A 16,805-nucleotide genomic window follows, 5' to 3' on the forward strand; every position below is an offset into this window, starting at 1 on the left:
CATCAGTGCCTGGTATGTGCTGCTATTCTTATTCTAGAGTCTGCTCTATTCCATTCCACATTCCTGGGAACGAATATATAGGGATTTCTCTTCACCATCCTCACCCAGCAGAGGAGGGAGCTGAGCACAGAAATGTGAAATAAATCTCAGAGTCCTTGAAAGTTTGTCTCAGCTAGAATCCAGGTGATCTAAGCCTGGAGGAGCCTGGGCCACAAGTGAGACAGAGTTAGAGTTGTCCAGAAGACCTGAGTTTGACTCCCAGTTTTACCACTTGACTTATTTTGATCTTGCGCAAGTAACCTAGTCTCTGAGCCTTAGTTTTCTCATATGTAAAATACAGAACAAATTCCTTCTTGTGTCTCTTGTATGTACCTCATTCTCCTTATGACTCCACTCTAGCTATATTATTAGTCTTCTTGTTCCTTAAACATACCAAGGCCTCAGGGCCTTTGTACTTGCTATTCTCTCCCTGGAACACTCTTCCCTCAGATCTTTTCATGTCTTACCCCAGACTTCATTCAAATCTCTCTGGATGTGACCCTTTGTAGAGGCCCCTCCCTGACCATTTTATCTAAAATAGACTTCACCCTTACCTTTTGTCATTCTTTATTTCCTTACCTTGCTTTGCTTCCCTTCCCTCCCCCTCCCTTTCCCTCCCCTTCCCTCCCCTTCCTCCCCCCCTTTTTGAGATGGAGTCTCGCTCTTGTCACCCAGGCTGTAGTGCAGTGGCACGATCTCGGCTCACTGGAACCTCCGCCTCCCAGGTTCAAGCGATTCTCCTGCTTCAGCCTCCCAAGTAGCTGGGGTTACAGGCGCCCACCACCATGCCTGGCTATTTTTTTTTTTTTTTTGTATTTTTAGTAGAGACAGGGTTTCACCATGTTGGCCAGGCTCGTCTTGAACTCCTGACTTCAGGTGATCCACCCCTCCTCGGCCTCCCAAAGTGCTGGGATTACAGGCATGAGCCACCGTGCCAGGCGTGCCTTATTTTTCTTTATGGCACTTAGCACTACTTGAAATTATATACTGTAAATAATTGACCTGTCTTTTGCTAGGATGCAAAATGTGTAAGGACAGGAATTTTGAATGCCTGCTGCCTGTTCTGAGCAGCACCCCTAATGGACTTCTCTCTCTATTATAGGTGAGCCCTATTCCCAGAGGCAGGTGGTGCTGACCCTGTAACCCAAAGGAGGAAACAGCTGGCTAAGCTCAGCATTGTTACTGGTGAGTGAGGTTGCCTGGGAAAGCTCTGGGCAAGCTTGGGCCAACATGGAGGGTAACTCGTTTGGGGATTGTTTTTACCTTTAGTACAGATAACTTACAAGTGATTATCTTCCTACTCCATGTCTAAAAGATTGGATGTTGCACAGGTAACCTTCTGAACTGGAAGGGTTGAGACTGCTCTCCTAGAATTGCCTCAAGAATGTCTGAGATCATTTGCCATGAATAAGGCAGAGCAGGTCTGCTTCCTTCTTGCTTCTGCTAGCTGCTTTCTGCTGGGATGTGGCAGGTGGGGGGCTATCCTGGGACCTGGCGGCTATACCTGTCCTCTCACAAGCTCTTTAACATGACCTCACAGCCCTTAGAGACTTTTTTTTTGAGATGGAGTTTCGCTCTTGTTGCCCAGACTGCAGTGCAATGGCGCGATCTCGGCTCAATGCAACCTCCGCCTCCCGGGTTCAAGCAATTCTCCTGCCTCAGCCTCCTGAGTAGCTAGGATTATAGGCATGCACCACCATGCCTGGCTAATTTTGTATTTTTTAGTAGAGACGGGGTTTCTCCACGTTGGTCAGACTGGTCTCGAACTCCCAACCTCAGGTGATCTGCCTGCCTCGGCCTTCCAAAGTGTTGGGATTACAAGCGTGAGCCACCACGCCCGGCCCCTTAGAGACTTTCTTAGCTTTAGTTTTTACTGTGATCTGCCAAGCTCATAGGTCAGCTCCAGAAAATCCTGTAGTTTCTTCAATTCTGCAAAATGTCGTATGAATAATGGTGAGAGTGGAGTGATTAGGGTTTTATGAAGTGGATGTCAGGGGAAGCTGACAGATGGTGAGAAGGAAGGAAAATCAACGCATTAAGAACTTACTATGTTACTGATCTCAATCTAGACAAAATCCCTTTTTGTGTGTGTGGGGGGGTTTATTTTTGTTTTTGGGAGACAGGTCTCGCTGTGTTGCCCAGGCTGGTCTCAAACTCCTGGGCTCATGTGATTCAAGTGATCCTCCTGCCTCAGCCTCCCAAGTAGCTGGAATTACAGGTGTGTACCACCACAGCCTGCTCTGAAACCTCATTTTATAGATGAGGAAATTGAGGCTCAGGAACTGAAATAATTTGCCCAGGGTTCACACCTGGGAATCCATAAAGCTGATGTTAGAACCCAGGTCAGTCTGACCATAAATACCATTGTTCTTCTAGACCTGACCTTCCTTGGGCTGTTAATCTCCCTCTCTAATTCTGATTTTTCTTATAAAGTTCAAGAAGGCCTACTTACTTAGGGATTCAGAAAGGAGATTCAGTTGAGGGGCTGAACAGGGCAGGTAGGAGTTAGGGGTCCCTCTGAGCAGTGGTATTTCTAGTGAGGGGGGCTACTAGACTGAAAGATAGGAAGAACCTTCAAGCAGGCAGAGGCCCAGGCTAAAAGTGACCACAAGAAGAATATGTCTGTAACACATGGGATCTCATAAACACTTGGGCCAGTACAGGGTAAGGACCTGAGTGCTGGCTTGAAGTTGAGAAACCTAGGTTTTTATCTTCTCTCTCAACATGTGCCCTTGGACAGTCTTCATTTCCCTGTTTGTAAAGTTGGAGTGCCTCCCTGTCCCCTCACGTCTCATGTGTGTACTCCTACCATGCAGGTATGTTACAGAGAATCAAATGAGAAATGCAAGTTGGAAAGCTTTGTGAATTGTAAAGCAGCATGAACGAAACAAGAAAGTGAGAAGAAAGCATTTTAAGTGTCTGTCTTAGCTCGTTTTATGTTGTTATAAAGGAGTACCTGAGGCTGAGTAATTTATAAAGAGAAAAGGTTTATTTGTCTCACAATTTGGATGTCTGGAAAAGTTCAAGATTGGGTGTCTGCACCCAGTGAGGGCCTTAGGCTGCTTCTACTGTGGTGGAAAGAGAACTGCTGTGGGTAGAAATCAGATGGTAAGAAAGGGAGAGGGGAGATGCCAGGCTCTTCTTAACAACCATCTCTTACTGGAACAAAGAGAGTGAGAATTCACTCACTTCCCCTACCCTCCTTCCAGGGAGGGGATTAATCTATTCATGAGGGATCTGCCCCCAACGATCCAAACCTCCCATTAGGTCCCGCCTTAAACATTGGGGATCAGATTTCAGCAAGAGGTTTGGAGGAGTCCACCATCCAAAATATAACTATCTGTAGCATCCCAGTCCCTGACCTGTTTGCCGCCCCATTCCCCAAAAGTAAACGGGAGGGTTTTCCTTTGGAAATTTTCACTGTAAATCTTCTTCTATGCCCTTCTCCTCCTTTCCTTTCTTTTGTGGGCCCTACCCATAGCTTAGTCTTTCCATAAGGAAAGGGATTCCAGGGCAGAGATGACAAAGCCGGGTAGCACAGGCAGCCACGATTTGCAATATGTGGGCTGCAGAGTGCAGGTTTAAGTGCACTCATGAACCGTGGTATAGGATACTACAGCAGTTCCCAAGAGCCCATCCCAACAGGAGTCGGCACTCCACTGAGATGTTGCCTTGTTCCCTGCTGTCATCTCTTGAAGAAGGCTATTCCTCTTTTGGCCCTAGGTTCCCTGCCTGCCTCTGCTTACTGCTAGTGAAAAAGGCTCTTGTGCTGTAGCCTCACATTTTATGGAGGCCATGGTCATTCCAGTTTTTCTACCATCTTGTTCTCCCCCTTCACCAACGATGGGGGCCATTCTCTTCGCACTGTGTTTTAACAATGGACATTCTGTTCTCCTGTCTGCCTGAGAGTGCACAGAGGGTTTTGACCCCTACCTTCCCTCCTACTCTGAATATCCAGGCTCTTGCTGCCACTTCTTTTTGCCTTGTTAATCTAAAGTTCTACAGCTTCTGGCCTTTCCCTGGCCTGGGTGCCAAGCCTGGATCTTATATGCTTCCTGTAACAACTGCCCTGTGAAACAGCTCCACTATTAACTTTTAAAATATGAATGATTCCACGTAAATAAGTGTGTAATATATACATTTATATATGATAAGCTACCCATATAATAGCTTATTTATCTAACAGCCTATTTTTCCAGAGTCCAACTGAAAAACAAGAGGGAAGTAAAGCATTGTTATCCTTAAGTATTTGCACAGTGCTAATTTATTCTTATTTTTATGTGTTGTTGTAACAAGTTTAGCATTTGGTTTCTAAAACCCCATAAGATTAAAAGAAGAATATCAAAAAAGGGAGAAGAGCTGCTATATTAATACCATCTAGGGGTGAGAGCTGAAAGCTGACTGAAAGGGGAGGGGTGAAAGAAGAAGTTAAAACAACAGTCTGGGCTGGGTGCGGAGGCTCACGCCTGTAATCCCAGCACTTTGGGAGGCCGAGTCAGGTGGATCACAAGGTCAGGAGATCGAGACCATCCTGGCTAACACGGTGAAACCCCGTCTCTACTGAAAAATACAAAAAATTAGCCAGGCGTGGTGGCAGGTGTCTGTAGTCCCAGCTACTCGGGAGGCTGAGGCAGAAGAATGGTGTGAACCCGGGAGGCGGAGCTTGCAGTGAGCCGAGATTGCGCCACTCTACTCCAGCCTGGGCGACAGAGCAAGACTCCATCTTTAAAAAAAAAAAAAAAAAAAACAGTCTGGAGGCCACTTAATTTAGGAGCAGCACCTCCACAAACATCGGTGTCCCTCAGTAAGATGAGGGTGGGGCTGGGTAATTTCTGTGGTAGTTTTGGGTTCCTCTTGAAGGCTAGAGTTATCAGAAAATGTTAATTATTTATAGTATCTACTATATATTATCAGGCACTATACTGAATGCTCTACATAAATATATTTCATTTTCATAGCAACTTGGCAGGTAGGTGGTGATATTCTTATTTTATAAATTACTTGAGAGTTAGAGAGGGACGTGTAGGCAGTGATCAGAAGAGCTAAGCTTAGAACCCAGAAGAATCTGGCTTCAGAAAACCAAGTTTTTTTTATGATATCCTACATTGGCTCTTTCCCCACGACCTAAAACCCTGGTCCTTCTCAGCCTCTTGAGCTAGTAGTCCCCCACTCCTCCTTTTTGTTCATTCTCTTATATATGTTTTTCTTTTTGAAGATATACATTTATTCATTCAGTGAGTATTGGAGTGTCTGTCATATACCAGGCACAGTTTCAAGTGTTTGAGGTGTAGCAGTGAATAAAATAGTTTTCTCTCTGTAGTTTACGTTCTAGTAGAGGAAAGCAGATAAATGAATAAATCTGAAGAAAAATAAAGCAGGGTAAGGGAATAGGGAGACACTGGATTATTAAAGAAGGCCTCTCAGAAAATAAAATTTGTGCAGAAATATGCAAGAACTGGAGTAGTGAGCTATGTGTATCTTTGGGGGAATAACTTTCTAGGCATAGAGCGTGCTTCTTGATTCTGAGGAACGAAAGGAGGCCAGTGTGGCTACAGATGGAGTAAACGAAGGGGGAGATAGGAATATGGAGAAGTCACAAGGGTAGACAGGGACCAGATCATGGAGAGCTTTATTCTGAGTTAAATAGGAAGACATTGGAGAGTTTTGAATAGAGGAGTGACATAATCTGACATCCATTTAAAAAAAAAAAATTCCCCTGCCTAATTGTACCAGCTGAGATCTCTAGTACAGCTTTGAATAGAATTGATAAGAGCAGACAGCCTTCCTTACCTTGTTCCCAATTTTAGGAGGAAAGTATTCCATCTTTCAGGCTAAGGAAGTTCTCTTTTATTCCTAGTTTATTGAGAGGTTTCATTATGGATGACTGTTGGATTTTGTTGATTTTATGGTCTTTGTTCTTTATTCTACATTGACATTACATTAATTGATTTTCAGATATTAAATCAACTTCACATTCCTAGAATAAATCCCACATGGTTGTAGTGTATAATCCTTTTTATATGGAGTTAGATTTGATTTCCTGGGGAATATTGTTCTGTAGTTTTCTTAGGTCTTTATCTGCTTTTGGCATTAGGGTGGCCTCATGGAATGAATTGATGTGTTCCCTCCTCCTCTGATTTCTTAAAGAGTTTGTAAAGGATTGGTATTATTTCTTCTTTAATTGTTTGATAGAATTCATCAGTGAAGCCACATGGGCCTGGGCTTGTCTTTGTTGGAAGAGTTTAAAATTACTAATTCAAATGTCTTACTTGTTAAATCTTCTTAGATTTTCTCTTTCTTTTTGAGTCACTTTTGATAATTTGTGTATTTTTAGGAATGTTTCCATTTCACCCAAGTTGTCTAATTTGTTGGTAATTTGTGTCTTTTTTTTTCTTGGTCAGTCTAGATACAGGTTTGTTGATTTTGCTGGTGTTTTCAAAGAACCAACTTTTGGTTTCATTGTTTTTCTTTTCCATTGATTTTTTATTATTTTCTGTTTTATTTATTTTATTTATTGTTTTTATGATTTTCTAATTTCTGCTGCTTTGTGTCTAGTTTGCTCTTTTCTAGTTTCTTAAGGATTCGTTCATTGATTTTTGAGGCAGGATACACCCCAAACCAAACAATTCTTCAGGCTTTATACCAGTGGACTATCAGTTTGCTCCTTCTGATACAGTAGCCTCTGGAGAAGTATCAAACTTCAGAGGGGGCCTGATTCAGAAACAATAGGGAAGACAAGTGGCCTACAATGTATATGTGTTACCTGTAGAGAGGGTGCTAGGGCTAGACCCATAGTGCTCGGCAGCCTGGATCCTGCCTGCCCCAAATCAGCACTGGGCAGGCAGTGAGGCAGGCTGAGCTTTGAGTAAGACATACGGGGGTGGTGTAGCAGGAAGTCAGGTGACACATGGCAAGCCAGGGCCTCCCAGGCTTCTGCAGAAGGTTGCCTGATACAGAGCTAGAAGAGACCGCTGCCCACCTCATGGACTTCAGAGGCTTCACAGTGGCTTTTGGGGGACCATTCTGAACACCTCTTTTGCCTGTTACAACTGAAATTCTAAGCAGAGATTTGATTCCATTAAATAAGGCTTACAGTGCAGATGCCATAGGTAACATTGAGATGGGAGGGGTCTGAGCAATGCCTGGCTTGCTGGGGACTTACTTGTGGCCTTTAGTTTCCTCATCTGTAAACAAGGAATAATAGTTTCTACCCAGCGTACTGTGTAAAGCACATTTCAGATAAGTGCTATATAAAACCATTGGATAGTGTACAAATGTACAAGACTATTAATGTTAGTAATTACAGTGATAGGGACCTGGGATAGAGTCTGAGAAGGTCTAGGAGCAGTAGCAGTGCATCATTGTCCTTCAAGGTATGGGGATGAATGTTTGACCAGAGTGGACCTGATAGCTTAGAAAGGGCAGGAGACTCATTGTCTGCCAGTGTAATCATCAGATGGCTCCTAGAGAATTCTATGCAGGAGCGGGTATCTGTGGGGGAGGCTGCCAGAGCAGCTCATGTAAGAAACAGCTGTTCCTATTCACTCTCCACCCAAGGATTTTGGCCATATTTTATTACTTTGGTTCCAGAAACAGCTGGCTTGCTTGAGGATTGCTGTCATAGCAAAGCAATAACCTCCAGCTTGCTTGGGGGAAAGGAATTGCACGCAAAGGGCTCTGGGCTCTATGAGGTCCCGGGTTCCCCTGCTTCCTTCCCCAGTTTTCCTTAAAACTAAAGAAGATCCTTTTGTCCCTTTGGAGCAGCAGGCCAGAGCAGAAGAACAGCCGAACAGGAGAGGGACCTGTAGGTTAGATTAACTGGAGGGCAGTTCTAGGGATTTTGGCTGTGGCAGTGAGACAGGGTCCTGAGCCTGAGAACATGGCCAAGAGAGCAAAATCTAAGCTGGTTAACAACAGCTTAAGAAACCAAGGTCTGTGAGCGTTGGTGGTTCTAGAACCTTGAGATGAGTAAGAGATGAATAAAGGGGACTTATTGAATGGGACAGATTGGGGGGTGCTCAAAACCTACTTTACCCCATTAACACAAAGCAGAAATTGCTTCTTTGGAATTATCTGTCATTGTAGTATTTGTGTCTCCACTATCCATCCTTCCCCTCATTGCCACCTCCCATATCCCCAATTAACGTAATCTATCAAGAGTCAACAATTCTGAGTACATAGGGCAAGAGGTAGAAGATAAAAGATATCTGTGGTATAACTGGTCTTTAGGAAGATGAAGTAACTGCATCTTTCCCACCATTGTGTGTATTCTTAATACCAAGATTTGGGTCCTTGATCTGACATTTATTTTCTGTGTGACTAACTTCTCTGAGCTGTAGTTTGCTCATATACAAAATGGGAATAATAATGCCTACTTTATATAGTGATTGTGTTGCTAGTAGGAGATGAAGAAAATACCTGGCCTGGCTTGGGGTTCAGTAACTAGTGATTGGAATAAATTCTGATACCATGTGTTGAGTGTCAGATTGAAGTAGGAGAGTGTGGCGATCCAGGCTCTTAACCTTGTTCTACTGACACAAACCTGGGAAAGCATTTTATACCTGGGCCTCTTTTTCCTCAGTTCTACAAACAGGGAATGAGGTAGAAAGTTGGTCCATAATTGCTGATGTTTCTTCCTGTTCTGTGTCTCCAAAGGCGCATTGGTCTGTGGTCCAAGGAGATTAAAGAGTCAACAGGGACCTAAGAGAAGTCTCAACTTCGGTTCTGCTTAAGCCTGCAGCAGGAACAGTTAAAAACAAAGAGCCACTATCTATAGTAAGGTGTTAGAAGTGGCTGGGAGTCTGCTGCAGGGGCAGTGACCTGCCTGTCACCCAGCATTTGGAAAATAAATGTCAAAGAGAAGATCATAATGGCCTAGAAGGTTGGAAACTGAGTAGCTAGCAAGTGTGAGAGGGGGACCATGAGACATAGGACCCAGATTGTGCTCTATCACCCACTCACTGGGTGTTCCCAGGCAAGCTATTTCTCCTTGCATCCTCCATATCCCCATCTGTAAAAATGAGTTAGGCACTGTATTCTCCAAGTGCCTCTTCAGGGCTTTCTGAAATTTCATTGGCCCCTTTTTTCTGGCTCTTGTGTTTGTACTCTAGCTTTTGCCTTTGGTACTGAGGATTTCATTTATGAGAAGGCTTTTTAACCAGCCAGGCTTTGTCTAGCCCTAGAGTATTTAGAATGCTCTTGAAACTATAATTTCAGGCCATTCAATTTGCATCTAGAAATGCCTTGGTTCACCTGATCCTACTCCCTCATTTAACATTGAGAGAGAATGCAACAGAGAAGAAAGACTACAGGCTTGACAAATGACCCCCAATTCAAATTCCTGCCAGTACTAGCTTAATCTTTCTGAACCATATCACCATCATTTAAAAGTGCAATAATGGGCTGGGCGCGGTGGCTCATGCCTGTAATCCCAGCACTTTGGGAGGCCAAGGAGGAAGGATCAGGAGGTCAAGAGATTGAGACCGTCCTGGCCAACATGGTGAAACCCCGTCTCTACTAAAAATACAGAAATTAGCTGGGCGTGGTGGTGTGTGCCAGTAATCCTAGCTACTTGGGAGGCCGAGGCAGGAGAATTGCTTGAACCCAAGAGGCGGAGGTTGCAGTGAGCAGAGATCCCGCCACTGCACTCCAGCCTGGGTGACAGAGTGAGACCCCATCTCAAAAAAAAAAAAAAAAAAAAAGTGCAGTAATGATAATAGATTCAGCACACAGAGAATTATTTAGAAGAGGAAAGAAAAAACTGAGGCCCAAGAGGTGAAGTCACCTGTTCAGGTTCAGGTTCACACCCGAATCCAGATCTCTTGTGTCTCATTTCAGAGTTTTTTTCCCCTCTAGAGCCAAGGTCAGTTGTGCCCATATGGATATGGTAGCAAAGATTGGAACTGAAAGCATGTCAGCTTTTTTAACATCTCCGCCAACAGCCCTCTCAATTCCCCTGTGGCATGTGTCAATAACACAGCCCGTACTTGTTTTAGAAACAAGCGCTCCATAAGCACTCCTGTTTGATTTGCTTTGGCTGGTACAGGATCCAGATGCTCTTAGAATAGCACAACAGACTCTCCAAATCAGCCTATTCCCATTCTGAGCCACTCACAGCTCTGATCTGCTGCTGGCTGGGGTTCATCCCCGAGTCTTCCCTACCTATCATGTGAATCACATTCAGACTTTTGCTAGTTTGTCCTTTCCCTCTTGAGTAGAAGTAACATTTATTGTGTGCATACTGTGTGCCAGGTATTGTGACAGGTACTTTAAATAGATTATCTCCCTTAATCTTTATAACTCATTAAGCTATTAATAGCTCCAAAGGGGAAAGCTGAGGCTCAGTGAAGTGAATGAATTTACTGAAGCCACATATCTAGTCTCTGAAAGAGCTAGAGTTTGAACTGAGTCCTGACCCCATTGACTAAGCTGTAAGGTAAGCTGTTTCCTGAGTATCATACTGCCTCCCTGTCCTCTGGCCACGGCCCTTCCAGGAGGGTAGAGTGTTTGGGAGTACCCAAGAATAGGCGTTTGGTGCCCTGAGTGTAATAGGAATGTCTTCCATGCCTTCAGTGTATTTTCCTGAGAGTTTCTGCACTCTGTGCCTCAAACCAACTTCTCTAGAACTCAGATATAGAGCCCAGAGATCCAAGCACTGAGTTAGAAGCTATGTTTCCATCATGATCATGGAACAGAGTCCCTAGTGAAAAGTATATTTGTCCTTTTCAAAGTTGAATAGAGAAAGTATTTCAAGCAATAACCCCTACTTGTATGCCCAACTCCAAAGTACAGGGAGGGAAAGGGAAAGGGTCTGTACTCCTCAACCGTGATAAGTCTCCTCCAGGGACCTGGCAGGAGTGGAGACATGCACACACAAAAGATTTTAGGACTAAGATTGTTCTGATAGGTTCTCAAATCTATACTCAACAGTTTGCAAAGCAGTTTACCTTCAAGAAACCGTACTGTGAAGAAACTGAAGGAATCTGCCTTTATGTGACAGAGCCAGGGGCTAGAGTCCAAATCTTTAGTCTTGATAATGCCAGTGAGGCTAAGTCTTCCCTGAGAGGGTTTTCTCCCTGGCGTTGGGCCTACCCAGTCTCCACTTGCAAAAGGAGCAGGCCCTTAGTCTCTGTCTTTTTCTCAGCCTTCCTCTGCCCTCTTGTCCCCCTCCTGACTCATTCATACTCAATTGCTAGGGACTTATTTCAACCCCTTATAGGGTGTTATTTTTAGGCACAGGGTGATAGGAGATATTTTTTGTTTCTGTATTTTCCCCAGGATCAATTGCCATAAAATCATGGAATTTTAGGATATCAGAGTGGGAAGGGACCTTAATTGACAATCATCAAGTTTACATAGTAACCCTTTTTTTTAAACATGTAACATCCAGAACAGAGCTTCTGGCTGGGTGCAGTGGCTCATGCCTGTAATGCCAGCACTTTGGGAGGCTGAGGCGGGTGGATCATTTGAGGTGAGGAGTTCGAGACCAGCCTGGCCAACATGGTGAAACCCTGTCTCTACTAAAATACAAAAATTAGCTAGGCATGGTGGCATGGGTCTGTAATCCCAGCTATTCAGGAGGCTGAGATGGGAGGATTGCTTGAGCGCGGGATTGCCATCCCGGCGGGTGGAGGTTGCAGTGAGGGGAGATCAAGCCACTGCAGTCCAGCCTGGGCAACAGAGCGAGATGCCGTCTCAGAAAACAAACATAAACAAAAACAACCAAACAGAGCTGCTTTGGCTGAAGCAGCAGCAAGAGGCCTAGTAGCTCAGCCTCCCCACTACCCTTACCAAACAAAGACGATCCCCACTCCCGCCGAGGCAGCTGCCTTAAACTTCCAGGGTTCCCAGGATCACAGTTCGTAAAACGACACTGACCTGAACCAACTTTCCCATTTTATCATTGTTAAATTGAAGCCCAGCAAAGGAGAGTAATGTGCCAAGGTCACAGAGTGAATTAGTGGCAGGTGCCCTGACTCTCTGCCTGGTGTCCTTTTTACTACCCTGAGCTTTATGTCATTATGTCATTTCGTTAAGTGACCACTTCTAACACTTGACTGGCATCCTGTGCCTGGGTGTCAGGCTTCTCTTGCCTCATGACATCTGGTTCCTGTGAGGTAGGCAGGCTTGTGAATGTGTGTACCTCGTCAGGGCATAATTTTCATACATAGAGTGAGCATGTGTCAGGTTTTGTTTAACTGATTAATGTGGAAACCAGCAGAAGTAGAATAGCTGAGAAACCAGATTTAGATTGTTAATGAAAGAAGGATTGCTGAAATAAAATTGTTTTGGTTAGTACCCTAATGAAAATATAACTTTGGAATTATTTTGTCTGCATATTAAAGGTATATACCTTCTTAGTTTTTTACACGTTAACCTCTTACTGCAGAGTTTTAAAACATTTGGGCCCTAATCATTTGTGAAGAATAACAAAATTCCATTTCCCAAGAGTGTCAGATGACTTAGTTCATAATAAACAATGTGTCTAACATGACTTTTAAGTGGTCACACAATCATCTTTTTGCCTTCCAAATTTTGGATAATTTTCCTTAACATACAATCACTAAAAATGATCAGAACCTCTTGTGTTAAAGCCAGCTAGAGCCGTCCCAACCCAGGAAGGCAGCTTTCTGCTCAGGGAACAGATGTGACCTCTTCACTAAGGTTTCTGCAGTCAGCAGCCATCAACAAGATCTTGAGCTTGCTCTCCTTGCAGCCCTGCTCAGTGGCCTGGGATTTGGCCTTTGCTAATCCTAGACTTGCTTCTTTTTCTTCCCCTGCTCAAGGAGGCTCTTTTCTTCCTTGTGGTCTCACCCTCAGGACCATCTTGGATGCAAAGAGGTTACAGAGTTCCATTTGGAGGAAGTTTATGTGCAGAGCCAGTTCTACTCAGAATAGGCAGCTGCTTTCATTATGTGGTTTTGTCTCTGAACATGTTTTGTCCATCTTTCCATCCCCACTGCTACCACCCAAGGCCAGATCTTAATAATCTGTCTCTGGCAGCGTTTTAATTATCAACTCACTTGCCGCTCCATGTCCAGTCTTTACCCTGAAATACAACTTTTTCTCTCTCCATAGCTTTTAAGACACAGATCTTACTCCTATGACTTGCTTGCTCATGAAACCTCTAAAATCTAATCTTCTTAGAATGATATTTGAGGTTCTGCAAAGACTTTCGCCCTTTTCTTTCCAGTCCTTTCTCCAATCGTTTCCTCATACCCTGTTCCATGGGGGTTCATACTAGTGGGTAGGAATATTAGAGAAACCATCTTTGGGACAGTATGAAGGTTAGGAAAGATTCTTTGTTGTGGGGCTATGTTAAGATTTAATTTGATAAAACTTTGTGCTCGGCACAGAAGTAAGTCTTAGGAATAAGGAGTAGCCAAACACATGGTTAAGGCTTTTGGAGCCTGTAGTTGATGAAGAAGGACAGGAAGGTAAAGTAAGTAGGCTAGAGCGATAATCACTCTGAATGGAAACATGGAGAGAGTGCTTTAGGAGCTTGGAGGGGACCACTACCTGAGAGATGAAGGAATACCTCCCAGAAGAGGTAATGTTTGAGTTGGACTTCAAAGATGAGGCATTTGGTAATTATGAAGGGGAGACTGTAACTTCCAAGCAGAAAGACCAGTGAGGACAGAGGCACAGAAGCTTATGTGGGTGTTTCAGGGAAGGGAAAACAGTCCATTGTAGCCAGAGTATAAGAGTTCAGGAATAGGACTGTGGTTAGGGTTAAAGTTACCAAAGTAAGTTAGGGTCAAACTCTGAAGGACATAATATTGGAGGCTATTGTGTATGTACTGTGTTTTACACATAGCATGCAACAATAATTGATTAATTAGGTGATATATATTTGTCTATTTGTACGAGTGTGTAGCTGTGTGTTGGTATGTGCGTTACTTTTTTTTTTTTTTTTTTTCCAAGATGGGGTTTTTCTCTTATTGCCCAGACCGGAATGGCAATGGCGTGATTTTGGCTCACTGCAACCTCCTAGGTTCAAGTGATTCTTCTGCCTCAGCCTCCCTAGTAGCTGGGATTACAGGCATGCACCACCACACCCGGCTAATTTCGTATTTTTGGTAGAGGCGGAGTTTCTCCATGTTGGTCAGACTGGTCTTGAACTCCTCACTTCAGGTGATCTGCCAACCTCAGGTGATCCGCCTGCCTCGGCTTCCCGAAGTGCTGGGGTTACAGGCGTGAGCCACCACACCTGATGTGTGTTAACATTTGAAGAACCATTGAGGCCAAGCAAATATCAAAAATTGAAGCCAGAAGGACAGATTGGACCTAAGCTTACCTAGGCTTGGAGCTCCTGAGATGTTCCCCAGTCCCACAAGCCCGTAAGTTAGTCACAGAAAGCTAGCATTGGAAGGGACCTTAGGGACAGTGTTTATACTTACATACATTCAGTTATCCATTCAACAGATGTCTGATACTGCCCATAGAACTGGGATACAGTAGTGAACAAAACAAGGACTGTCTTCATGGAACTTGTTATTTGTTTATTTATTGAGACAGGGTTTCACTCTGTCACCCAGGCTGGAGTGCAGTGGCATGATCGTGGCTCACTGCAGCCTTGACCTGAGCTTAAGCAATCCTCCCACCTCAGCCTCCTGAGTAGCTGGGACTACAGGCATGCACCACCACACCTAGCTAATTAAAAATTTTTTTTTGTAGAGCCAGAGTCTCCCTACGTTGCCTAGGATGGTCTCAACATCTTGGGCTTAAGCGATCCTTCCGCCTCGGAGGCCTCCCAAAATGTTGGGATTACAGGTATGAGCCACTGTGCCCAGCGTAGAACTTGTTTTAATGGGGGAAACAATAAAAAAATTAGTAAATCAATTATGTAATTCTATATGCATTATGAAGAAAGATAAGCAGGAGTAAAATGTTAAAAAGTGGCCAGAGTAGACCTCTCTAAGGAGGAAGATCATTACCAGCCGAGAGAAGGGCAGGTGAAAAGGCCCTGATGCAAGAGCATGTTTGTAGAATAATTAGAAGGCAGCCAGTGTGGCTGGAGTAGCAGCAGTAAAGAGGAAAGAGGCAGGAGATAAGGTTGGAGAGTGGGCAGCTGAGGCCAGAACATAGGGCCCCGAGGTCCATTGGGCTGATGAGGAAATGAAGTTGGCATGTAGCCAGGATCACACAGCAAGTTATGAGCCAGACCAGGATTGGGAACGTTCTGGTTCAGGCTCCCTTCCTTTGCTCCCTGCCATCTTCTGTCTTTTGGCCAATATTAACTTGAATCCCATTTAATATCTTCATTTTCTTCTCCCTCATGTAGCTCTCTCCCATTTCTCAGACCTACATTTGCTCACATGATTTGGTAATAGAGTGATTTCTGGAAGGTCATGGCTAGAGTGGTCCTTGGACATCTTTTAGTTAAATCCCTGGTATTAGAAATCCACAGAGGGAAATTGGCCTGCTCAAGGCTACTTACCTAGTTAGGAGTAAAACTTGATTTCTTTTCCCCAGTTCTCTTGCCGTCTGGTGTCTGGCTCTTCATTTTCTGTGTGCCGTTCCCCTTTTCTTACAGTTTCCAGCGGAAGGGAATCAAGTTGTGACCCATGTAATTGACACAAGCAGCTAGCAGCATTCCAGGACCCTGTGCCACCTGCCCTCACTTTAGCTTTTTGTTTGGTCTTTGTCATGTGAATTTACTGTTTGATTCAGGCCGGTGTCTTTGAACTACTACCCTCTGCAAAGACATGTTGCTAACTCTGCATCCTTGCTCATGCTATTATTTCCACACCTGAACTGGCAGCCTGCTCTTAACCACCGGTCTGTATCCAGGAGGCTTGTCTTTGAAGCCCAGCCCCAGTCTTATCTCCAAAGAAGCAATGTGGAAAGAGGATAAAGTTTGGAGTTGGATATAGTTGGATTTGAATCCCAGCTTTGGCACATGCTGGGACCAAAGAAATCTTAGACAAGTAACTTGACTTCTGGGAGTGGTTTTCCTGTTTGTAAATGAGGCTATTAACACCTGCTTCATGGGGTCATTGGAAGGATTATTTAAGGTATTGTATGTGTACATACTTTAAGCATTGGGTAAAGAGAAACTCTTATTCACTCCTCCTCAAAGGTGCCTTCTGAATGCCCTTTGCCTTTTTCCTAATACTTAATAGGTAACATTTCTTGGGAGGGTTTCTATGTGACCGGCACTTTGCTAAGTGTCCAGTGCTTTTAAAAGGACTTACCACTGCAAGTGATTCCATAGTTGTCTCCAAATAAAAAGTTAATTTTTAAAAAGCACTGATCTCATTTTTTATGTATTTGTTATTCTTGTTGTGTGTAGATAGAGGCCAGGTTAGGATTCAGTGTATACCTGTGTTCCGGTTGTTGCTTTGTGATTTTCTAGCTGTGTAAACTTGGACAAGTCACTGGACCTCCACTCTTTTTTTTTTATTTTGAGATGGAGTTTCGCTCTTGTCGCCCAGGCTGGAGTGCAATGGTGTGACCTCGGCTCACTGCAGCCTCCACCTCTTGGGTTGAAGCAATTCTCCTGCCTCAGCCTCCTGAGTAGCTGGGATTATAGGCATGTGCCACCATGCCTGACTAATTTTGTATTTTTAGTAGAGATGGGGTTTCTCCATGTTGGTCAGGCTGGTTTCGAACTACTGACCTCAGGTGATCCTCCCACCTCAGCCTCCCAAAGTGGGGGGGATTACAGGTGTGAGCCACCGTGCCCGGCCTTGACCTCTACTCTTAATGTGTTTTTCACACTAGAGCCCTAAAATTCAACACTAGTTACATTTGGAAACCTGACT

The 16,805-nt window shown here is 44.1% G+C and overlaps 1 protein-coding gene across 12 annotated transcripts in view; it reads left to right on the forward strand.

Moving 5' to 3' along the window:
* The window catches only part of RALY (RALY heterogeneous nuclear ribonucleoprotein), a 97,829-nt gene that overhangs the window by 35,896 nt on the left and 45,128 nt on the right, over positions 1-16,805 (forward strand). For 3 of the 12 annotated variants that reach the window (XM_063702063.1, XM_055373343.2, XM_019017024.3), the window contains exon 2: positions 1,142-1,224. The exons of 7 other annotated variants lie outside the window; for them this stretch is intronic. Coding sequence is in view for 2 of the 5 variants with exons in the window: in XM_055373341.2 (XP_055229316.1) it covers positions 14,797-14,811 (15 nt within the window). In the remaining 3 variants the exon portion in view is untranslated. Of the gene's footprint in view, positions 1-1,141; positions 1,225-14,715; positions 14,812-16,805 lie in introns of all 12 variants that reach the window. 2 more of the 12 variants (XM_055373341.2, XM_055373342.2) reach the window with 1 other exon arrangement.

This window comes from Gorilla gorilla, chromosome 21 (assembly GCF_029281585.2).
Source record: "Gorilla gorilla gorilla isolate KB3781 chromosome 21, NHGRI_mGorGor1-v2.1_pri, whole genome shotgun sequence".
Lineage (NCBI taxonomy): Eukaryota > Metazoa > Chordata > Mammalia > Primates > Hominidae > Gorilla > Gorilla gorilla.